Genomic DNA, 25,211 nt, shown 5'->3' on the forward strand with positions numbered 1-25,211 from the left:
ACATCCTACATCTGTGGCTGGATATTTGTGAATAAAACTCAGGATAACGTGCACATTTAGAGAGCAGCTTTGTATTTTACATGCACTTACAGTATGTGTGTGTGTGTGTGTGTGAGCGTTAAAGCATGCATCCTTTGTGGACAGTGATAAATGACCATGTGTGGGCCAACATAGTTTAAGTGCTGGTACATTCAACTACAAACCAGACATTTGCAATCACATGCCAATTTGTATGTCTTAAAGAACAGTGCAAAAAAACACAAATTTCATTCCTGAGACTAATTGCAAGTGGCAATTAGTGACAATTAGTCCCTTAACATTTAAACCTTCACTGATTTGTCACAGTTTGCTCTCTTTTTTTTCTTCTTCAGTTGACAGAATATTCTTATGCCAGAGAAATAAAAGTGCGATTATATATACAGACATACACAGCAATTGTTATAGTGATTCGTCGAAAACAGCAACATGTGAACATACAATATGGTCCAAAAACAAAATAAACATTAAAATATGGCATTGAATTGAATTTATAGCTGCACAATTTTTAAATGCTTGGCTCCGAAAACCAACCCAGACACACAAACAGTGCTAATAGAAATTTAAGAGCTCTTTGTACACATTTGTTACATGACAAACCTTTTTTTCCCCAGGCATGTTCATTCCCTCTGTCAAAGTAAAAGTTTGACATGTAGCAGTAAAGATCATGTCCTTTTGCGTGAATGTTTTTTTTTTTTTTTGGAAAATAAAAGTCAAGTGCAAAAATAAAAAGCTTTCACTTCTTTAACGTTATTTTTTTTTCATGCGCACAGTCAAATGCCTCCTTTAAATGCTGCGCGTTTCCACCTCAATCTTCTCCTCCGACTGGGAGGATTCAGTTTCCTGGTGGCTTATGTTCGGCCGAACTGTCACCAGAGGCCCGCCGCTATAGATTGAGTGAAGAAAGTTCCACGTTTCTTCTGATATCTGCCCTGAATCTGCTCCTGCAAGGTCATCAGACAAATACACACATATAAAACCCTTAAGTTATCATATTTAATAGGACTTTTTCAGATCAATGTAAAAAAAAAAAAAATTTAAATACAGCAATCTGCAGCACTATACCTTGTTTGAGCGTTAAATGGCCAGTCTTGTTTATTGTTATCTTGTTGTTGTCAATTGGCCCTGGAGGATCTTTAAGGGAAAAAAAAAGATTGACAGAAAATGATCTGTCAGATTGTATACAGGGGAACATTTCAGAAAAACTACACATGAAAATTTAATTTGTGCTCTACATTTGTATGTGAAAAGCATTTTTTTTTAAAAAGCAGAAAGAGGGTAGAAAACTGAGCCAGAATGCCAGATGCAAGCGGCTCTAAACAGTTATGACAATAAAAGGAAGAAGAAAGAAAGCAGTGAAATAACAATGAAATCTCAGCTGACAGTTTCTCTGCTGCAGCAGGGAGGAACCCTGACACAGGGGTCTCATTTTGAAAAGAACACATCAAAGGGAACTCTACAATTTCTTTTAAACTTAACCTGTGCGTTGTCAGATTTCTTTTCATCTATAATGTGTATGATTAAAAATGTCAAATGTGTTTTGGTAATCACTGCCAAAATGTGCAATAGAGAAACCAGTAGGTTTCTCACATTAAGTAATCAGTTCTGATAAATAATACATTTATAATCAGGCAATCATTCAGGGAAGAAGAAGGGGGAAAAATAGGACTTTTATCCAATTACCATTGTCTTTTCCTTTGACGAAACCCTCCCACTCGCGAAACCACTGCATGCTGATGCAGTATATGACCACTGGAGACTCCTCCTCCTGGAATGCCTTGTTCAGCTATAGAGAGGAGAGGAAGTGGGGGAGGAGTGAGCAATGGAGAGGAAAGATGATGCAAAAAGGATGGGGAGGGGGGAAGGGGGAGGGCAAAGACAAAATGAAGTGAGGATGTTGGTGGTGACAGGAGAGAGAAGGACAACCTAATCAATTCTTTCCAGCACCAATTTCAATTAGAGGACCATTTTAATAAAGTACTGAACCAATTTGGTCCTTTTCAGAAATGACACGATTCATGTTCTTCTTGTCTGCTTCAATAACATGTTTTCCTCCACAAAAACACACAATTCTCCTCTCAGCCACAATGGGACTAACACTTGCATCTGTTCTAATGCATTAATAATAAAGGCTAACAACTAGTTACAGACCTGGCTGCACAGGCTGTATCATCACTCACACCCACTTTTATTGTTCGTGAACTGAAGCCGTTGTCTCCTGAGCTGCACTGACACTTATTATTACTGACCTGAGAAGAAGAAGAATTCATATTTACCCTGACAAACATGTCCAGCTCTGACTTGCGCCTCTTCTCCAGTTTATCTATTTCATTCTGGCAAGTGTGGCAGACGTAAAGGTGGTTGACGGCGGGTCCACCTCCATACCTGATGAAACAGCACAAAAGCCCCCGTATTATTATAATGAATAAAACACAGAGAACCAAATTGGGATTTGAACATGTTTGTTGCATGTATCTACCTGCTGTAAAGGTGATCCCACACATTCTGGGGCAGCATCACGACCAGATCATCGATTAATGTTGCTTTGCTTGGTGGCACTCCTGACCAAAAAAATGGAAACATTTATTAATGTACACGTGAAGGGAAATACGTTAAAATAAGATCATTTGAGGCTAAAACACACATGATTACTGCCTGAATGTGATCGCAAGAAGCACACAAATCTGCCTTGGTGCTAACAATGTGGTAAATAAGGGTGTAAGAAAAAAATTGATTCAGCAATACGTCGCAATATTTCACCGTGTGATTATCGTATCAATCCAAAAATGTCCAAATTGATTTTTTTTTTTAAATCACAGTTAATTGCGCTAACATATGCATAGCACGTAAAAGCCCGGTCACTAGCTGTACTCAGTGAACCACATTAGACCTTTTTAAACTACCTTGCTCCTCAATGCATTTTAGCTTGCTAGCTTTAGTAATTTGACTGTTTGATAAACATACTACTTGTTTTTGTTATTGATACTTGAATTACAGTTAGTTCCCATTTACTTGTTCTCGCAAGTTTAAATAAAATGAAATAAATTGTATTTCATACTATTTTGTACTTGTAAAGGTGAAATCTGTAATTACTGATATAGCAATGTATATCATATTGTTTAGTATCGAGATATATCGCATCGTGGCATGCAAATCGTGAATCATATTCATGGGAATGCACAACTCATAGTGGTAAATACAGTTTTTTAAAAAAACTTAAATTATATAAATATGTATATTCTTGCAGGGTAGTTTTTGAAAATCGTTTTATAAGCATTTTATACTTACAGAATTGCTGGATAAAACACAAATGGCCATGAGTCAATATTAGTTTACACGCACGCAGCACACGCACACGCACACACACACACACACACACACCCGACAGCTGTAAAGCCAGTTGTTATACTTTTCATACATTGATATCCCTTAATAGAAGGAGGAATAAACTTTTACATGCTTCATTACACCACTAAACCCGTTCTTAGCAGCTTCATCATAAATCTATACATTTCTATCTCTTAACCTAATTCCCTCTTCCTGCTCAACAGAAGCCTGAAAAGAAGAGTTCAATTCCCACATGATGCCTTTGGGATATTTCTTTCTCCTCTGAGAAATGGGGAAAAAAAGGGATTATCTGCACAAAAAGACTAAAAACCTCCTTTTGAAGTTGGCTTTGCTTTGAAGAAAAAATCCCGTGTGAGCTTCGTCTAATACGAAAATCCACAGCTAGAACAAAACAAGAGTGGTATATAGAAGGGAAACCACTCAGTGTCTCCACTGACTGCTTGGACATGAGGTAATCGAAATGGACATACAGAATAAGTGGAGGTCATACACACCTCCGTGCAAACACAGGAAGTCATCGTTGGAAATGGGCCCTGGCTCAGCAAAGGTCTTGAACTTGTTCAGCCATTGGCGGGAGACGTAGAACTGCAGGAGGCTGGGCTCCATCATGTTAAATAAGCCCGACACCCGCCTACGTTCTTTCAGAGCATCATCGTTGCTTTTTCTGCGACCGAGACAAAATCACACCCATCAGTTTCACTACAGAAGTCCAAAAGTCACACTAAATATTAAAAAGTATCATTATAAATGATGTGTATAAGTTGCAACATTTGAATATACAGTAAATTATGCAGCTTGTGAGCTTACTTGTAAAACAACACGTAGGCTTCAGCATTTTGGACACAGGATTCAGTCACCTCAGTCACACTTTGGTCATCAAATTCATACCACAGATTGTTGGCATCGTTCCGGCAGTAAGCAATGTAATGGCCACCTGTAATACGCACATAAACATGCTTTCACATATCTAACAAGCAGAGGTGAAAGTAACAGATTCCAAGTACTCACGTTACTGTAACTGATTTGCTTTCATGGGTGCTTTTACTTTTTTGAGTGTTTCTAAATCAGTAATTTTACTTGAACTTAAGTACGTTTTAAAAGAAGTAAAGTCATTCGTTACATTACATTTCTACACCCACACGTTACTGAGCAAATTATTATTATATTTTGCTTTAAAATGATCAACGGACATTGTTAAACTACAAAAATGAAACGACCAGACAACAATTAAATGCATCAACTCATAGCTGACCAACTTGATAAAATGTAATGCGTCGTACCAAAACAGCATTGAATGGAGGTAATTTTCTCAGTTTTAAAATTCAATACATTGAGCTATACTTAGGGCATGATAAATGTCTTAATTTAAATTCAATTGGTGTTATTTTATTCTAAAACAAATAATTGTACATTTTGACAAACATTTTATATTATACAGATGCCATTGTGGAAAATAAATTAAGTTCCAATTGTGTAAGGTTTCGTCTCTTCCTTTTTAAGTTTATACATGACAAATTTACTGTATGAAAGGGAACCGTGGCAAGATTTATTACCAAAAATAAACATGGTGGGTGAAAGTAACTACTAACTTTTACTTTGAGTACTATTTAATTGAGCTACTTTTTACTTGTACTTGATTGAAATTGTACTAGTAAGTCATACATGAAATACTCAAGTAACAATACTTCTACTTGAGTAGGATATATCAGTACTCTGTAAATCACATTCACATGTACTTATTAACAAAGAACAATAATGCACAGCAAGCATATGCCTAATGATGACAGATGTAGAGCAGGATGTGACTCCGCCCACTCACTGCTGGCAGTGCCGTGGTGACAGATGACAGACAGCAGGTCATAGTTGGTGGTCTGGGCGGAGCCGTCTTTAGCCAAGAATGGCTGCAGGTCCAATCCCTCCAGTGGGAAAGAGACGTGCGTGCTAATTTTAGTAGAAAACATCAGTTCATGTCTGAACCGCTTCAAGTGAACGCACAGAATCTGGAAAGATACAAAATCGGTCATTTTTAGCAATCTTTAACTAACATTTGAGCTTCCACTGGAATTGTTGGACTTACCTCTGGCAAATTCTGCATTTTACAAAACTTGACTCCATTTCGTAATCTAAAAAGTAAAATAAAATATTTAAAAAAACTCATCATTATAGTCAGGAGGTTCTAATTGTTTTTGTATTTAGAAAAAAAGTATTTTCCAGTATGTTGTCAGAGCCTTTAGAATTACTCACTTCTTGCATTTCTCACAGCTGTACATGTTGTCTCCTAGTGAACACAAAACACTTGGTTATTGAAAGCACCATCTGGATCTTTTGTTTTCCTGAAAAAAACATTTGTCCGCCCACTTGCTTACCCTTTAGTTCATCTCGCGCGAAGAAAGCTGCAAGGCAGTCTTGTAGCGTAACCACTGGACCCCAGAACCAACTAAATCACAAATAAACATAGATGAAGATTTATCAGAGTATAGTAAACAGCGAGCGACTATTGTCTGATATCAAACAATGTATACCGACCTCTTGATGTACTCCATGACAAATGCTATCCACCCTTGCGGCGCATAAGCTTCTCCACATGAGCCGGCCTTTACCAGGGAGGTCTGATGGGTGGATGAGTGGAGCTTAGCCAAGTCCTCCTTCCCTGGGATGGGCAATGAGATATCTTGGAAGTTCTCCAGGGTCACAGATACCTGGAAGAAATACACCACACAGAGTCAAGACTCATTTTATGGCAGAATTTCAAAAATCCCACACATAGTTTACTCATGATTCAATATTTCACACTTTAAAGGCTTGGAAAACATTTCTATTCCAGTTAATAACAATACAGTAGGTCAGAATGGGCACTACCATTTTTTGGGGGAAAAATCAAGGTGAAATGCACATTCGATCCAGATGAAACTCTGTGGGTTAATTGATGAACCAACGTGACATAACTGAGTCAAATTTCATGAATATCGGTCAATTACAAAATAAGATATGAATTCAAATTTTGCCAATGATGAGAGATAGGGATTTTTTGATTTGCAAAACTGATCCAGAATCAGTATACAGTATTGATTAATGTAATCTTTGATGGCATAAGGCAGCTTTTTTCAACCTTGGGGTCACCTGAAATTTAAATTGGGTAACCTGGAATGTGTTAAAAAAATAATTACAGATTAAAATGTTATTTTAAATTTTTCTTAATTACTCTTTTTCAAATTAAAACACAACACAGTCCTCAACAACTGTATTCTATACTTCAATTTTTTTTCAAATTTAAATCTAGTTCAAATAAAATGCAGTATAAAGAAAAGATTAAAGAGAAATAGGAAGATGAAGAATAAAAAATACAGTTTAAAAATATCTGAGCTGGTGAATCACGTGCACTAATCCTGGTCACTCTGCATTTGTTATGCAGTATAACAAACGTGATAAAGTGGGGTTTGCCAGAAATGTGTGATATTAAAATTGGGGTCACAATCCGTCAATCAAAATCAAAAAAATTCTGTCAAAATCTGTTAAATACTTATGACGTAATCCTGCTAACAGATAAATAAAAAAACCCTGGTGAAAATATGACGACTTTGGCAAAGGCAACAAAGCTATTTAATTCTACTGTGATAATCCCACACATGGATTCTTAATGCTTTGAGATGACCAAAAACACAAAAAAGACATTAACTCACCCGATCACAGGTTAGGCACTGAACTGAGCTGACAATGGTCCCATCAAACACATCTGAGATGACGCTGCGATACTTTTTCTGCCGTTTGTTCTTTGGTGGGGAGAATGTGGTCACTGCTGTATAAGACAGGGATCGATAGACAGATTTATACCAGCAAAAAGGTAAAAAAGATTCACAGAAAATGGGAGTTAACAATGTCATTAACATTTTAACCCCCTTACTGTGGGGGCTTTTAAAGTGCCTTTACAGAATCACACTAATTGGTCATATCCCAGAGCACCACAGGATTACAGGGCAAGTTTCTCTACGGTAATAAAAAATCCACCCTAACCATTCTAAGGTTGGACTTTTATTATAATGGCCCCATTAAATAAATCAAGCTCTAGGCCTGCATTATCTGTTTTCCCCCATAAACATGTTCCTGTAGCTCAGCGGTGTCAAACTCATTTTAGTTCAAGGGCCAAATAAGGAGCAGTTTGATCTCAAGCAGACCACAGATTTTATATGGAAAAATATTTTTGAGTTTCATTCATACAGTGATTCATGTTTTCTGTGTCATTTTTACTTTGTCCAGCAGAAAGAATTGGGCTGGATTTGACACCTGTGCTGTAGCTAAACGCTAACTAAAGCGCTGTACCTTTCTTGTGTGCCGGGTTCAGATTGGGCCAAACAGAGGCAGCTTTGGGCGGGCTACTAGACATCTTGGGATTGTGTCCCTCCATGGGAACTGGACTCTGTGGTCTTGTGATGTTGGAAATTTGAATATCTGGAAAGCAATCTAAAATTTTAAAAACACAAGATGAACATTAGAGAATTTTTCTTTTTTTAATGAAATTTAGTAAAAACGGAATAAAGTATTTGCTTTTTTTACCTGACGCTCTGCTTTGCACCTTGATGGCTCCCTGACTGCTGATGATCGGCGTTGCCTCAGATATGGTGTCAACATCTTTGTCAACATCTGCAAAGTTACTTCCAGTAATCACACCGTTAACCCCGGAGCGGTAGAGGTCATTAATCATGTTCTTTTCTTTTTGCCATTCTCTGCTGGCCTGGATCTCATCCTGCTCAGGAATCAGCATCTCCGCTTCGTTGGTGGCATCCATCAGCACGTTAGCGTTCTGCGCCTCGTTGTCGGCCCGATCGCTGCTTCCACACGACTCACATGACTGGAAGTCATTGTCAGACTGGCTGTGGTTGTCTTCCTCTGGGCTATCGCCTACTGTGATGCCGTTGGACTGATCGTAGGGTTCTGGAAACGGCTCCTTGAGCTCTTCGTGAAGCTGGTCCATTAGGCAACGCAGAAACTCCTGGGAGTCCTGGGAGTCAAAAGGGTGAACAAACAAATTATTCGATTAAATAGTGATCCTGAACTAGTCTAATATGAAGCTTTTTGGATTGATTTTCAACCTCACATGACACGTTAAAGTGTTAAAGAAACCCACTTCCAAAGCTCAATCCTAAAACTACCAGAACTAAAAGCTCAACCTTTTTGAATCAAACTGAGTGAATAGACATTGAAACACCCTTTTCAAGTAAAATTAATCCTCATCATCAAGACTCATGAATGGTAACTTTGCTTGAAGCAAAGCTGTGTAGCACAGTGTGGCATGAATATTTAATGAATATTCCACAGCTAACTGTTCAAGACAAACACTGGTGAGTCACAAGGATATAAGAACTTGTAATATCTCACCACTCAAGTAAAAAAAAAAAAAAGGGGGGGGGGGGTTTCAGACACTGGTCAAACATTTTTATGTCCGTTGAAATCATTTTTGTCCCACACCATTAACTCTGGTAGCTCTGCCGTGAGTTAAAAAAAAAAACAAACACACAAACTAACACGACTTCCCACCAATAAAAAACAACATTTTTCTAATTTGCTAAATTCACCGACTACTTCAGTCAGGGGATTTTTTTAACATGAAACTTTAATAGCTTACACAGTCTGCCATGTGTGTTTTTGAAAATACATTGAACCATGATCTATAATCATAATCGTCTACAAAGACCCACCTGCTGAGAATAGCCTCTGAACATAGGGTTGATGGCTTTGATTCCCTGGAACAAGGTAGTGGGCACTACGTAGGAAGGCCTGCAAATGGAAACACAGTTTTATTTTATTTTAGTGTATATATTCTGTTTTATTGTGTAATTTCTTTCCTTGCCACTTCTTCACTCATTCTATCTGTGTACAGGCCCGTGTATATATATATATATATATATATATATATATATATATATATATATATATATATCTTACTTTTTTCATTTTTATAAAGCAGTTTTTTTGTTCTGCTGCTGGCACTGAGCAAATTTCCACTTCGTAGAACTAATAAAGGTTATCTTTATCTTTTTAAAAGCTACAGGCTGGGATACACATTCGAAATTGTTTGCACCACAAACCCTTAAAAAGAATGAAATAAATCACAATACTGTAAAGTTCACACATCTTCTAAAGGTGGGTTAAAAACATAGCAAAATAACATGAAATCAATGAAAGCAAAAATGCAGAAATAAAAGACTGCAGAATTTTTTTTGCAGCAAATACATTAATATCTACATTGTGCTGCGTAAGCAGTGGCTGATGCAGCTGTTAAAAACAATCACCTGTTCTTGTGCCACAGGTCTGAGACCAGCTTCTGGTAGCTTTTGCAGAGAGCAGGCTTCTTGTCCGTCCGCACCAGGCCACCACACTCCAGGAAGAACTGTGTGAGGGGCGGGCTGTGATGGGGAATACATACATCACATATGTATAAGCACAAACAAGCTTTTTGGTGGAAAACTAAGTGTGGCCTGATGACTGAATTTCTAAATGAATGCTTCTAAAATGTCCCTTCTTTTTTTTTACAAATCAATATACATTTATCTGAAAAGGCTAGCATGAAGATTTCTATTTAAAATACAGCTGAATGTGGCCAACCATCTGTAAAAATATGAGAACTGAGAAATGTATAAGGAAAAAAGAGCTTTTAAGCTGATGGACAGTGAATAGACAGCAAAGCAGAACACGGAGACAAACTACAGAGAAAACAAGGTGTGAAATGTTCTCTTCCTTTGGCAAGAAAGTTCTGCACTGTGAATAATGACCCTACAGTCAGTGAGTGTGAAGCAGCACAAACAAACATCAAAGAGGATTTTTACAAGACGTCCCTCCTTCTTCTGCGTCTGGGGGACACAGTTTCTCCTATTTTTGGATCTAATATTTCCTCGTTTTTTTTTTTTTACTAACAAGGAGTTTGGATCAGGGTTGGGGTCAATTGTAATCATAATTGAGTCCAGATAATTGACTTTATAATTGAAATTGGAATGGAAATTCTAAAAAACTTATTACAATTTAATCAAACGCAAACATTGGGAACCAGGTTACAGTTCTATGGCTTACACATATGTAGTTTACAATTATGAAAATATCAATGTTTCATATCAAGTTTACATGTCGGTTCTCTTGAGAATCATTTTACGGTTAAATAATTTAAATCTAGGGGTATACCAACAGAAAAAAGGCTCTAACGCCCTCACCAAAATATTAGTATCAACATGAAGCCTATAAGATAACTTATTTAAGGCATCGGTCTAAACTGGCCCATTATCATAAGAGATGCTAACAGAAAGCTAACAGAAGAGGAACGTTACGTTTTATGGGGTTATCAGTAATTGTAATTGAACTTTAGTAATTGAAAACGTAATTGTAAATGTAAAAAAAAATGCTGGTCAAAGTAATCGAAACTGAGTTGTAATTGAACATCAAAATTGAAGACGCAATTGTAATTACGAATAAAAATTGACCCTAACCCTGGTACGGATGCACTTTCTTACAAAAAAGTAAGGGTTTTCTGTGTTTTGCAGTTTGTGGAAAACAAAAACTAAAGAGCACTAAGATGAGCAAATATCATAAAAACGACTGCATTTTTGGCTTTCAATAAAATAACCACACTGACAATGCGAATAAAAGCAACCAGGCAGAAAACCGAATGGGAAACAAGTTGTGTTTCTTGTCGGGAATATCAAAAAGCCAGATTGTCTCAAATGGTGCACTGCAGATATTTTCACCCAGCCGTCAATTTCCAAAAGAGAACAGGCTAGTTCATTTTTCAGAGTCGACACAAGACGAGAGAGGGCAGTAAATAACAGTAAATGCTGACAGAATATTGAGCAGCATGTAGTTATTGGGGGTGGCAAATACACTGGGAGAAGCGTGAGAGGAGGCAGGTGGTGGTGATGGTGTCTTCAAAGTGAGGATGATGGGTTTGAAAAAGGAAGCCTCACCAGTTAGACAGAGCCTGCAAGGCAGCGTTCATGTAGCAGGTGTTGCCGATATTCTTCAGTCCTGTCAGGCCTGACGGAGACAAAGCAAACGCACAGGATTACAAAGAGCTTCCCATCAAGAGCTTGTACGTTTTGATAACAGATACAAACTGACTACACTGCCTCCAGAAGATGAATATGTCACTACAGGAGCAGCAAGTGTAGCTCCTAAATCAGCTGCTGGTAGGTGGACTCCACCCAACCCAGCACAACATAACAATATGTCACTGCTGCAATCATTCAAAGACTTTTCCCCTCACATTCATGTTTTAAATTTGGAAATAATGTTTCCCATGAGTATTTGTGAGGAGGGTATTCAGTGGCTTTAAAGTGTTTTTCTGTGTATTTTTTTTTTGTTATTCACACAAGGACTTGGCCCTTTATAAAGATTAACTCCTGCCTCCTCCTGAACAGGTGGCTTCCTCTTTAGCAAAACATGACATGACATGGGCTGTGTTCAAAATGGCATACTAACGTACGACTAATACCAAGTCTGACGTCAAAATGAGTATGTAGTGCATTTATATTAGATAGTATGGAAAGATTGAGTATGCGAGAAATACCTGGACTTATACTATATCGAGACATTTACTGAGTATGCACGATGGGCACACTAGTCATACTCAACCGTCCCTTGATGCATTGTGAGTGGAACGTAAAATCACCCTGGGACCAGCTTCAAGCTAAAAGTCCAACATTCCCTTTTCAAAGCAAAAGCATCTCTTCTTGTCTTCCATTAGTTAAATGGGCTCTTGTTTTGAAGTTATCAAGAAGTTTTGTCAGTAGCACAATGGCGGGTCTCCAAAAATCAACAAAAACTCGACAATAAATGTGTTTCCCGCGAGTTTTATGGATCAAATATGTTGATGATCTACTTGGTCATTTTCTTGCTTAAAATGTTTTCAAAACTTTCAAAGAAGGAGAATCAATGGAGATATTTGGCCTTAGTCTGCATCACGTTTTTGTCGTTGAACGTTTGAAATGTATCTTGGGAAACTTGGAAGTTTATTTCAGTGAGAACGCTCATCACCTAATCCTCCTAACCATACTTATTGTATATAGTAGACAGTATATACTCATTGAGTTTGTAGTGCATAGTACAGAAAATGCCATTTTGAACACAGCCCAGGTCAGAGTTTCCTGACTTCACTTCCTGATCAGGTGATCTTGACTCGTGACAAAAGAAAAGTTGTGGCAGTGACAACATATATTATTTATATTAAAACATATTTGTGGTTTGCTTTGTTTAGAGCTGCTTTGAAATGATTGATTGATTGATTAATATTAGGCAGCATTTTACAATCCAGTCAACTGAGGATTCAGACAATCACTGTGCATTATCCACCGTAACTCTGTGATTGCCAGTCTGGTTATGGGTGTGACTTCTTATGTAACTACTAGATAACACAATCAGAACACCAACATCCAATTCAACCTTTTCAAAACAAGAGCCCTGGATAAAAGCTGGAATCAAAATGGGGTCGTCTGAAATGTCTAAAGATTGGTAAAAAAAATAATAATAATAATTACTGATCGAAAATAATATCAAATATCAAACAACTGTACATACATTTTCTCAAATATAAATGTAGTTCAAGTGAAATGCAGTATAAAAATATCTTGTCAATTTGTATACTAATCCTCTGTAATCGTAACGCACGATAAGAAACATGATCAAAAACTCAATCTAGAAAGAAAAAAAAGTCCCTGGGGTCCCCAGAAATTTGTGATATCAAAATGGGGTCACGACCCGAAAAGGGTTGACAATCATTATGAAGACAACAAATCAATTAAAAAAAACATCCTAAAATTGATTAAAGTTGTTGAAACGGTTTGCATGAGCCTGCACATCTGTGACTAGGATGGCGTCAACTATAATTCGCAAAAAACTTTCATTTAACCATTATTTTGATCAGAGTCTGCTGATGGTTCCTCACACTCGTTTCCGGACCAGAGGAGACAGATCTTTCCAGGCTGTCGCTCCCAGGCTTTGAAACAATCTTCTGCTCTCTCTGCGTTCGATTGTAACTGTTGACACCTTCAAAAGCCAACTTAAGTCTAATTTATTTGTTCAAGCTTTTAACTAGCTATTTTTTGGGCTGCTATGATTTTATGTTGTCTTGGCCTTTTATAATGTGTGTACCTTTTTAATTCTAAACTGTGTATTTGGTGTATTTTTCTATTTTAAGCTGTGTTGTGAAGCATTTTGTAGCTTTTTTGTCTGTAAAAGGTGCTATACAAATAAATGTTACTTACTTACTTACACCTGCAATGCTATATTATTCCAATGTAGTATATGTAGTATTAAACCATTCTTGGTTTAAAGTCTCACCTCTGGCACGCAGTTCATCGTCCTCTTCAATCTCCATGTCTAGGTCTTCACAGGCTCCGTTAGAAGGAACTCTCAGAGATGTTGGACTTCCTGGGGTCCTGCTGGTATCCTGAAGCAACAACACATAGATTATATCTTAATATATATGTCAACTGAACATGTGCAAAAAAACAGACAAGCACAATGAATGATTTGTTTGTAATCAGTTTCTTCATCGCTGCTTTGCGATTCGTGTCATGTACCTGGACTGGTTTCTGTGGCGAAGGGAGGGATTTCATGTTTGAGGGCGAGTGGGGGCCGAGTTTACGTTCCAAGAAAACCTCTTTGCCGCAGGCGTAGCACCAAACTCGTAGCGTGGTCAGGTTCACTGTGAGGTTGTGCCTCGTCTCCTGCGACAAACAGTAGGTACAAGTTAACCATCACACTGTTTCATCAGGGACAGAGGACAGAAAGAAATAAACTTGTGCCCAGATCAGCTGCTCATCTGCCTTGCATAACTCAACTATGTGTCCCACAAAAGATGATGGTATGCAGATTAAACTCTTGTGTTATAAAAGAGTTTCATTTAAATGCAAAGCAATGTTGAATTCTGGCTAAATCTCTATTTCTATCGCTCTGTGTCAGTAGCTGCGGGGGCTTTATTGATGTTTTAATGTGTAGATTCTTTGTAAGAGATCTTGAAAGTGTCAATTCTGACTGTTTTTCATTATAGTTGTTCCTGTCAGACTATTACTGCACAATTTTCTTCTTGGCCCATTTCCTAGCAGACAATGATAGAAAAAAAAAGATGCAATACTTTAATCAAAATGTGATTAATCCAAATCCACATATATCTTTAAAAAGATTCAAGGCTTTTCTGGGATTAGTTTTCTTTTCGGAATTTCAATACGGCAGCGGTTCCCAACCTTTTTGGATCATGTACCAAAAATTTTTTTTTTCTAGAATCATTTTTTGATCATGAGTAGCTCAAATATTTCTATACTGTATTTTATTTGAACTAGATTTATATTTGAGAATGTGAATATATGGAATACAGTTGTTTAAGATTGTGTCCTGTTTTCACTTGAAAAATTATCTCATGACAATAATAATTTAATAATTAAAAAAAGTAAATACTGTATATATATTTAACTAGTAATTAAATGTTTCTTTGAGGCATTTTGTGTATTTTTGTTGTCAATTCATTCATTTCTCTGTTATTTCTGTTTATTTCTAGACGTCTTGTGCAACTTTTGGTTATTTTTGTGTATCTTTTTTCACATTTTATATATATTTGTGTTATTTTTGTTGTGTTTTTCCTTAGTTTTGTATGTTTCTTTAAATAATTTTGTGTACTTTTGCTGTCAATTCATATTTTACTCTGCTATTTTTTAGTATTTTTAGTCCTTTCTGTTCACATTTTAGATTTCTTTTGTGCTATTTTTGTGTATGTTTGTTGTCCTTTTGTGTACTTTTCTGTAATTTTATGTTTTTGAGTCAATTAACGTATTTTTTTTCTCATTTTGTAAATGTATCTGTTGTTTTTTCGTGCGAAAAGTTTCTTTTATCATTTGTTTATATTGGGGGCCACACAAATTAAACCATGGGCTGCATGTGGCCCCTGAGCCTCCTGTCGCCCATGTCTGAGCTAGAGATGATAAAATTAGCAATATACAGTATATATTTTTAACCAGTAATTACAAGACATTTCAGGTGACCCCAAGGTTGAAAAACAGTGCAATAGGGTGAGATTGTCTTTAATGCTTTTTACTTTTGGCTCCTGTTTGGGTAAATCCTTTAATGCAGCTATAAAAGCAGCACAAGCATACCTTGCTATGCTGTCTGCCACTCTACTTTACCAAATAAACTGTTCAAAGATTAAATCATTTCAATAATGTAAACCGCTTTCGTGTTTTCTCATCATCTGAGATTGACTGAAGTTAAATGAGAGAATCGCAATCTTGGAAAAGCTTTTTCTTAAAAAGTGCTGGAACTCGCGAGCAATAAAAATCCATTTAAACTTGGAGAAGTCATAAAGAGATGAAGTACATTCAAAGTAATGAGTCTCAGGTTGCAGCAGAGCTATTGGGAACCAAACTGCTGACCCATTACTGCTCTGATAAACTGAGGCTTGACATGAGGCTGAACGTGAGCAGCGGTCGACCAACAGGCTCTGCAATATTTATCAGAGCCTCATTCAGCCTTTGCTCTGTGGGGCGGGGCAATCATTGTCACATGAGCACAGCCTTCACACACACACTTCAATCATTTATGAAGGGAAATACACCAAGTAGGGAATTCATAACAAACTAAATTTACTCATAGAATGCATAGTCACAGTGTAGAATGGTTGCAGTATTGTACAACACTTTCTTACACAATACAGAAAAGGAACCGATGCCAAACAAACCCGATCTCTCTTCTCCGTTCTCTTAGTCCAAAGTAATTTGAACCAACATCTGCTGCTCTTTGACTTGAAAAGTGGTTCAAAGGTTTGTTATAATCATGTCTGAAATTAAAAAAAATTTTGTACACAAAAACATGATATTTACACTCATGTTTTGCCCTTTATCAAAAAAATAATAATAATCTGATGTTGAAATCATTGGCTATGTTTACATGAGAGCTTTAATTCAGAATAAAAGTTAAATCCTCTTTAAAAAAATAAAGATTCACCTTGTAAACACCTAACTCCGAATGAAATGGCCATTCTGAAATAAACTTTAATCTGAAGTAAGTGGCTTGTTTATTCTGATTTTAACTTTGAATTGAATAATTTCTCGATCTTGTAAACGTTTAATTCCGCTTTAAATTAATTCCGGTCCTTCTGCGAATGCTCATCCTGTCGCGATAATGTACTGGTGATGACATAATCCAAGATGGCCGCACGAAGCAAACTCAAGCCGAGAATATTTAACAAGAGCCTTAGAAGACATGGATATAATAAAAAGAGTGGATGGACAGAAGCATAAACATGCAGATATTCACACTGACATATTACACCATCCAATTAGAACCCTTTCCAACCCCCAGACCTAAAGCAGAATTGAATAAAGGCGAATAGACGTGTTTCCCTGTAAACATAAATGTGTAATTACTATTTCCATGTAAACACAAAACAGAATACTTCAATTCCAAATTATTAATTCCTAATTAAAAAACATAATGTAACCGTGGCCAATATGACATCCAACTTCTTGAAATACTTTCTCACACCCACAACTTGTTTAAGTTCCTCTATAAAAACCCACACAGTGCATGACAAAGTGGGATCATTCTCATCCCAACAAGATTCGACAGTGCATTCCACACAAAAACAGATGAAAGATGTCTTTATCCAATATTTATCTCACACAGGTGGAGCTTCACTTCTCACCATGATGGAGGTTAAAATTGTCTCTCACCATTGAATTTTAGTAATTCAATATTTCTTATGTCACTACCTTGCCGTTGGGTACTTAGCAACCGGTTGCCAATCCAAACTATTAATACGAGTACTTAAGATAGGTGTAAAACGATGGTATGTGTATTCTAATTTATTGTGGCTATTCATTAAACATTACCATATAATCACTGTTGGTGACAGCATTAAAAAGCAAATGCTGCTTAAACAAGACACAATCAATAAAAAGGAAATTTACAGTATATCTGAAGATGTTATTTTGCACCAAGAGAAAGGCAACAACTACTCATAACCAACAATGCAGTTGGAAGCTTATGGAATCAGAACAGTATCATAATGAATGAACTCTTGCAGGGTTTTTCATGAATGCAATGCTTTGTTTCACAGTTGTATTTCAGATTCACAAATGCACACGATCTGTTTCGCAAATATATATTTTATGCAAACTTGTAATATAAATTCTGAAATGCACACGCTCTACTTCATAAATATTATTTTGAGGCACACTTGTAATATAAATCCAATGCAAATTGCTGAATGTGCATTTACAAACTGCTTCTGTGCTGTGAAACCTCAGCCAATCAGGTGTGTTTGCTTTCAGCCAATCATATGGCTTCCTCTATTTTCTCCACACTTTTAAAGCAATTGCAGAGCTACTGATATGTGTGTGCATACGCAGTGTTCAAACAAGAGTGGATGGATCTAATTACACATATATGTGTAAACATATATGAAAATAAATAAAGGTGAAAGTCCCTGATTTAATTTAGTTGAATTAATTTTTTTATTTAATAAAATGTATATCTAAAATCGATTTCACAATATATTGCGATTTTTTGGGTGCCGATTTTAAAGTAATTTTTAAAAAAGAATATATATATTTATATTTAATCAACTGCATTTTGTTTTTCTTAATGACAATGTGCAAAAACACTAATAATAAATAACAAATAGGATGTTTTGAAACGAATAGTTTTGACTCAATTTGTCCTCTGAATGATCAATATCTTCTGATGACCATAATATTGTATTGTGACCCAAGTATCGCGATACGTATCATACTGCAACGTCCTTGCCAATACTCACCCCTAGTATATATACATATTCCAAAAATGTTTGAAGACATTTCTGATAAAACATGCAGATGACCAAGATTGCCAAAGATGTGCAGAAAGTGATTTCTCACCTCTCCCTCTGAGCGAGTTTAAAAGAACACAGAATTGGATTCATTACAGGAAGATTCTGCAGCGCCTTTAGAGAAGAAAATTGATCCTCCACTTTTATCCTATTGATTAAACCCTGCTAAGTAGAACTGTAACAGAACTCTAAATTGCATGTCTTTCTTTTGAGTTAAGCAGGTACTGCGGCTCTATCAGGGTGATAATCAGTGCTAAAACGGTCAAAGTGGTTCTTTTAACACCAAAGGCTTTTGACCCCTTCCTGATACAAAAAAGCAAACATAATTAAATTCCCTCTCTATGACAGAGAAGTAAGTGCAACAGAAGCTGAGTAAACTGCAGAGCTGAGAGTGTCAGTGAATCTCCCTCACTTTCCCAGAGGGATGACGGTTAATAATGGATGACCCACTACTGAAACTCAACTGGAAAGTGGAGATGTTGCACCCAAACACAATTTTTGTGCATGCACGTCAAAATATTCTACTTTAGGTTTTTCAAGAAAGAATATTTATTCTTTCAGTTACAAGTCTTCATTATTTCATCACAAGGAAAAAAGGAAGAACGTGAAAAATCTCTCACCTGTGAGTGAACAGTGCTGTGGTCAGTGTGAGACTCTCCACAGCCCACGTACGCACACCCATTCTAGAGAAAAGAAACAGTACACACAGGAGTAAGAGGGGGGGACGTATCAGAATATTTGCATCTGTGTGTGAGATTTTTGTTGCAATCAAACATGGTCTTACCTCCAAACACGCCCACAGGTTTGGTCCTCCAACTTTACAGTCTTGACACTGACCCTAAAACAAAACGATGAGTTAGAAGAAAGAGGAAAAAAAGTCATGCTTTGTATGCCTGAAGATATGTTATTTAATGCAATGTGAGAAGCTGAGTGGGAGAAATAGGCTGTTTGAAGCATATTACTCATACTATTCACACTAAGTCTGACGACAAAATTAGTACCTGGCACCTTGGTACCTGCACTCTTATTTTTACTGTAATAATAATAATGCATCAATTTTATATAGCGCTTTTTTTGGACCCTCAAAGTCGCTTTACAGAATTAAGGGATTATTCTTTCACTTCACACTTAGTGGTGGTAAGAGCTAATATTGTAGCCACAGCTGCCCTGGGGCAGACTGACAGAAGCACACTACACTCACCCACACACTACATTCATACTATGAATGAGCAATGTGGGTAAAGTGCCTTGCCCAAGGACACAATGACAGATACCACTGGGGTGACTGCCACCCCACAGTGGAACCTGGAATTCTCAGTGGTCTCCCATCCAACTACGAACCTGGCCCAGACCTGCTTAGCTTCAGAGATCTAATGGGATCAGGCAATGACAGGCTGGTATGGCCTGTACTTGTGTGTACTTTCTTTATTATTTATTTCTGTTGTATCATGTTTATATTTCACTATATTTTGGTTAAAATTTATTTTGTTGTATCCTGCTGGTCCCGAGAAACAACATTTTTTTTTATGGTAACATGAAAATGACAATAAAAAACCTTGAACCTTGAGAATTTAGTACATTCACATTAGATAGTATGGAAAGACTGAGTATGCAAGAAATACCCAGATGTATACTATATCTGGATATTTCCTAAGTATGCACGGTGAGCACACTAGTCATAGTCAACCATCCCACGATGCATTGCAAGCGGAACATAAAATGGTCCTGGGACCAGCTTCAAGTTAAAAATCAAACATCCACTTTTCAAAACAAAAGCATATCTTCCTGTCTTCCCTTAGTTTTTAACGCTTTTGTAAATAGGACTTGTTTTGAAGTTGACTGGGAGTTTTGTCAGTAGCACAAGGGCGGGTCTCCGAAAATCTCCAAAATATTGACATGAAATGTGTTTCTGAGAGTTTTTTGGATCAAATGACCACGTGTTGATATTCTACTTGGTCACTTTTTCGCTTTAAATGCTTTCAGAACTTTTAAAGATGGAGAATCAACAGAGATATTTAGCATCAGTGTGCTTCAGGTTTTTGTCATTGTCGGCTTGAAATGCATCTTGGGAGTCTTGGAAATATACTTCAGTTGGAACGCTCATCGTCCTAACCATACTTTTAGTATATAGTGGACAGTACAGTATATACCCATTGAGTTTTTAGTGCATAGTATGGAGTAGGACAATTTGAGCACAGCTACAGTTACTCACATGGGATTTCTTAATGAGTTCCTCTTTGGTGATCTCTCCTACACAGTCCAGGTGGGGACAGTCACAGTTGGACGCAGGCGGCATTTTTCATCCACCGGTCTGAGGAAAAAAATGGGGATAAAATTTAAAAAAGCATTCAAGACATGACTTGCAATTTCAGCTGAGCATAGTTCTGTTGTACTGCAATCACACAATAAACAATGTAGCTGAATCGAGATGTAAAATATTTCCTATATCAGCCAATTACTGAGCAAGTCATTCAGCTTAGACTATCCTCAAGATAGCAATAAACAAGTTTGTGCACAATCTGAAAACAGGAACAAATATAATATTAAGACATAGAAAACCAAATTAAGCTACGATGTTTACAAAGATGCACAAATTATGCTTTTTTTTTTTCACCCAAACTTTATTTGTCCATTTCTTACCAAAACTTTTAGTAAGAAATGTCCAATTACACAGATGTTTCAGGGAAAAATAACTCTCCTTTAAAAGCTTTTTCAGATATATGTCAGATAAAATCAGCATCTCAAAACACTTAATCACCACTGGTTTTCCTCTTTTAATGTCTATTTGTATTTTATTGCAGTTTTTATTAACAATAAAAAAAAATATATTGATTACAAATTGCTTATTTTTCCATGAAATACATTTGTATCAGTTTGAAATCTAGCTTTGTTAGCTTTGAAATCCGGCCCAACTACAAATGTGTAATTGAATAATCATAACCTGAAGTCTCGATGCACACTAACAGAAAATAAAGAATGACACAGCAGGTAGATAACACTAATGATGATGGTAAATGGTAAATGGACTTGATTTCATATAGCGCTTTATCACCACACTGAAGCAGTCTCAAAGCGCTTTACATATCAGCTCATTCACCCAATCACTCTCACATTCACACACCAGTGGGACAGGACTGCCATGCAAGGCGCTAGTCGACCACTGCGAGCAACTTAGGGTTCAGTGTCTTGCCCAAGGACACTTCGACACATAGTCAGGTACTGGGATCGAACCCCCAACCTCTCGATCAGAAGACGACCCACTACCACCTGAGCCACGGTCGCCCGTGCTGATAATGGCCCTATCAGTCAGATTTATAAAACCAGTCACACCTAGTGTTAATATTTCACTCCTAATCTTAACAACAACAATAAGACTCTTTGACTTAACTGATTGGATTAGATAAGTACATATGCAATATGCATGCATATAATACATACAACTTACTAACAGGTAAGAGCAAAGAGCATGATCATTATATGCATTTTTGACTTTTTGGCTCTGAGCTTTATTTTTGAACTCCATAATCAGAATTGCAACCTAAATACTGCTCGTGTCCTTTTTTGTTCACATATTAAATTATGGAAATAAAAGGTTTAACATATCTAAACAGCCAACCTTTCACTTCCTATAAAGCTGAGATGGGAAACAAAACTGTGAGTGTCTGATTCAAGGGCCACATTATCGATATTCACGTCAGGCTTTAGAATATTGATCAACTTGAGCATTAATACAGGAAGGAAAACAACGGGTTTGTTTTGTTTTTTTGTGACATTTTGCATATTATTCTGTCATTCCATGTAGATTTTTATCATATTTGTGTATTTTTGACGTCATGTGTATTACTAGGGATGTCCCGATAGAACTTTTTCACTTCCGATACGATACCAATATTGCAGCCTTGAGCGTTGGCCAATACCGCTGTCGATCTGATACAATATCAGCACGAATAATACATACTTTTATTACTTATTTTGTAGTGTGGAATGTTAGAAAAGGCTTGTTCAAGTGATGTTACTCAAACAGAGAATAGTCAGCAACAGTAGGTATGAGAAAAACTGACTCATTTATTATCAACCAATTGGTTACATACATTTCAACCTTCAACATAATATCTACAGTATTCTACAATTGAATAAATATAATACATCGGAGATTTGAGATGCAGTCCGATAAAATCCGATATTCGTTTTCTGGCTGATATCGGACCACTATTCAATATCGGATCGGGACATCCCTATACATTATTGTTTTATTTTGTTTTTGTATTTTTGTTGTCGTTTGATACATTTTTTAGTTGCATTTTTTATTTTTATTTTTGTCTTTTGTCATTACATGAAGATTTTTTGTCATTTTTGGTATTTCTGTTGTCATAATGTATGTTATTCTGGTATGTGGTCATTTTATTGTCATTTTTGTTATTTTGTTGTAATTTTGTGCATTTTTATAGTCGTTTTGTATATTTTTCAGTCATTCCATGGTGTGTTTTGGTCAGTTTGTCTTTTATTGTTGTCTATTGTACCTATCTGTAATTCTGTTTGCTTTTTGGAGTCACTTTGTGTATTTACTTTCGGGTCCACACAAAATTAGAGTGAGGGCCACATGTGGCCCACGGGCCACTTGTTGAAGGTTCCTGTGATTTCTGTAGTGTTCACTAGAGTAGGAGGATGTAACCTAACTTGAAAGCCGGTAGCAGCCATTAATGACATTTCAATTGTCTATTCTCTAAGTTATTATTTGAGTGGTTCACAGAGAATAAAAAGGAACAACAATTCAGGAACCTGACTATGCAAAAAAAAAAAAAAAAAAAGTTTATCATTATGATCGCTATTTCCTCAACCACACTTTATCTTATCAGTATTGGTATTACGTAATAAAATACCATTAAAAAAAACAAAAAAAAAAACAAAAAAAAACAGCAGAGCCAAGATAAAATGTGAGGAATGAGTAGTAAAGCAGACTGTGACTTAATTACTAGTAGAAATGCTTGACTGACACTACTGAGGCCTTGTAGTACACCAGGGAAATTTTTATTTTTTTTATTTATTTATTTATTGGAGGATATGCCCCTTGAGATGGAACATCTCGTTTTCAAGGGGGTCCTCAACTTACATAAAATGACAGATACAGCAGAGCAGACAATACAAAAATTGAAATCTGATTAGCCGGTGGTTTCTTAGAAGAGCCTTCAGTGATTACACAATGTAACAACAGCTCGTAAATCTGTGTTAGCTCCTTCTCCATCACAGGCTATCACCACTGATGGTCCATGCACTGTGATGGTACAGCCAGGGTGGGGCTAGGATCGAGCCCAGGCAGTAACAATGAAGCTGAAGCTGATTCAAATGTACAAGTCAACGAGCACCAATGTGTTAAATCTACACACACAAAAAAACGGAAAAAACAACAACAACAAAAATCAGGAGCGTAACATCCCATTTCCCCATTTGTGTTAAAATATGGACGGAGATGCTTAAAAGGCATGCAAAGTAAAAGGCTCCACCTACGTTACACTTCTTCAATTATAGTTGTGTCAAATTAAACTGAAGTAGTGTAGCACACAAACTTCTATTATGAATATAGTTACGACGAGCACCGTTTGTACACTGCGTTTAAATTAAACCGAGCTGTCAAATTCAGGCGAGGCTATGACAGCGTCACGAGCTGACAAGCAGCCTTCCGCTATTAGCATTAGCATGTGAGCAATCAGTGAACATACCATACCAGCAGTCTGTTGGACTATTGAGCATCCAACCGGAAAATGACTTGTGACATTTACAAACAGTGTATTGATGTGTGTTGTTAATTGTGATTAAATTGAAGTGTGGTAGATTGACATTGATAATTTATCAAGTGGAATGAAATGCTAGCTGGGTTTAGCCATGCTAACGTTCCTGCATGACGCGTTCACAGATGATCCGTACTCAGCAGCACCGGGTGGATGACGCCTTCACGGTTACTTACCTCAACGATTGCAGCACAGGTCGGTTCTCAGGCAGATTGCCCTGATATTCACTGACAGCCCACACTATTTCAGGTCAACACAAATCAGATTGAGATTTATTCTTTATATCTGTGACACTCCGTGTCGAATAGCGTGGTTGCTAGCGTTACAGCAAGCCCCGCTCATTTCCGGTTTAAAACACGAGATGGGCACCGCCCACCGAGGAGACAGGCAGACCAGACCAGAGAATATTGTGGTATTTGTAAAATAGAACGGAGTGATTAGGTTAACAAATTAAAAAAAATGTTTTTAAAAAGTCATATAAATCACTTTTCAATCAAAAAAGTTGACTTCAATCCATATATATATATATGACACTTATTTATTAGTGGTAAAATTATATACTATTTATTGGTGCAGTTGATCAATTATATATCAATGCTTGTTGTATACAGTGTTGGGAGTAATTAGTTATTTTTGTAATATATTACAGTAATATATTCCTTTTTGAAGTAACTCAGTAGTGTAACTCATTACAAAAGTTAAAAGTAGCAATGTATTACTAGTTACAATTAAAGTAACTCAAGTTACATGCATATTTAATTTAAGTGCATATTTGCTTTGTTTTCTCACTGTATGCAATTCTTTGAGGAAAAAAAAAAGATGATCATTATAGTTAAATATTGCTTATGGAAAACAAAAGAGAGCTTTCTGCTCCTGAAACAGCAGAGGTATTTGAAACAAAACTTAGACTGCTGTTATTAGAACACTATCAGTGTGAAATAATTAGTGTTCTGGATCAAAAGTAACTCAAAGTAAGTTAACTCAGTTATATTAAAAAAAAAAAAAAAACAGTAATATTGTAATACAAATATATTACATTTTTATCCCAGTAACTAGTAATATAAATATATTACAAGTTTAGAGTAACTTACCCAACACTGGTTGTATATTAAATCAATTAATGATGTATATGAAGTAACAGTATTATTGCAATGAATCATAGGGTTTATACAAGTTTATACTTCTTCCTGCTCCTTTTCGAATGA

At 36.6% G+C, this 25,211-nt stretch overlaps 1 protein-coding gene across 2 annotated transcripts; it reads right to left on the reverse strand.

Annotated features, from left to right (window-relative positions):
• Positions 1–693: 693 nt before the first annotated feature.
• usp33 (ubiquitin specific peptidase 33) lies at positions 694–24,341 on the reverse strand. 2 transcript variants are annotated; one of them, XM_028471970.1, is made up of 24 exons: positions 24,183–24,341; positions 20,433–20,531; positions 19,005–19,058; positions 18,841–18,903; positions 13,944–14,090; positions 13,702–13,810; positions 11,331–11,400; positions 9,672–9,785; positions 9,078–9,156; positions 7,936–8,380; positions 7,702–7,830; positions 7,065–7,180; positions 5,911–6,083; positions 5,751–5,821; positions 5,629–5,662; positions 5,462–5,507; positions 5,204–5,384; positions 4,192–4,318; positions 3,879–4,048; positions 2,516–2,597; positions 2,313–2,421; positions 1,720–1,822; positions 1,102–1,170; positions 694–980 (listed from the first exon to the last, which is right to left on the reverse strand). In XM_028471970.1, exons 2-24 carry the CDS (start codon positions 20,514–20,516, stop codon positions 823–825), a joined length of 2,733 nt encoding a protein of 910 aa, XP_028327771.1. In that variant the 5' UTR covers positions 20,517–20,531; positions 24,183–24,341; the 3' UTR covers positions 694–822. The 2 variants fall into 2 exon arrangements, with proteins under 2 accessions (XP_028327771.1, XP_028327770.1); XM_028471969.1 differs by having other exon boundaries at positions 7,702–7,842.
• Between the last annotated feature and the right edge of the window lie 870 nt (positions 24,342–25,211).

Source organism: Gouania willdenowi, chromosome 17 (assembly GCF_900634775.1).
Source record: "Gouania willdenowi chromosome 17, fGouWil2.1, whole genome shotgun sequence".
Classification (NCBI taxonomy): Eukaryota; Metazoa; Chordata; class Actinopteri; order Blenniiformes; family Gobiesocidae; genus Gouania; species Gouania willdenowi.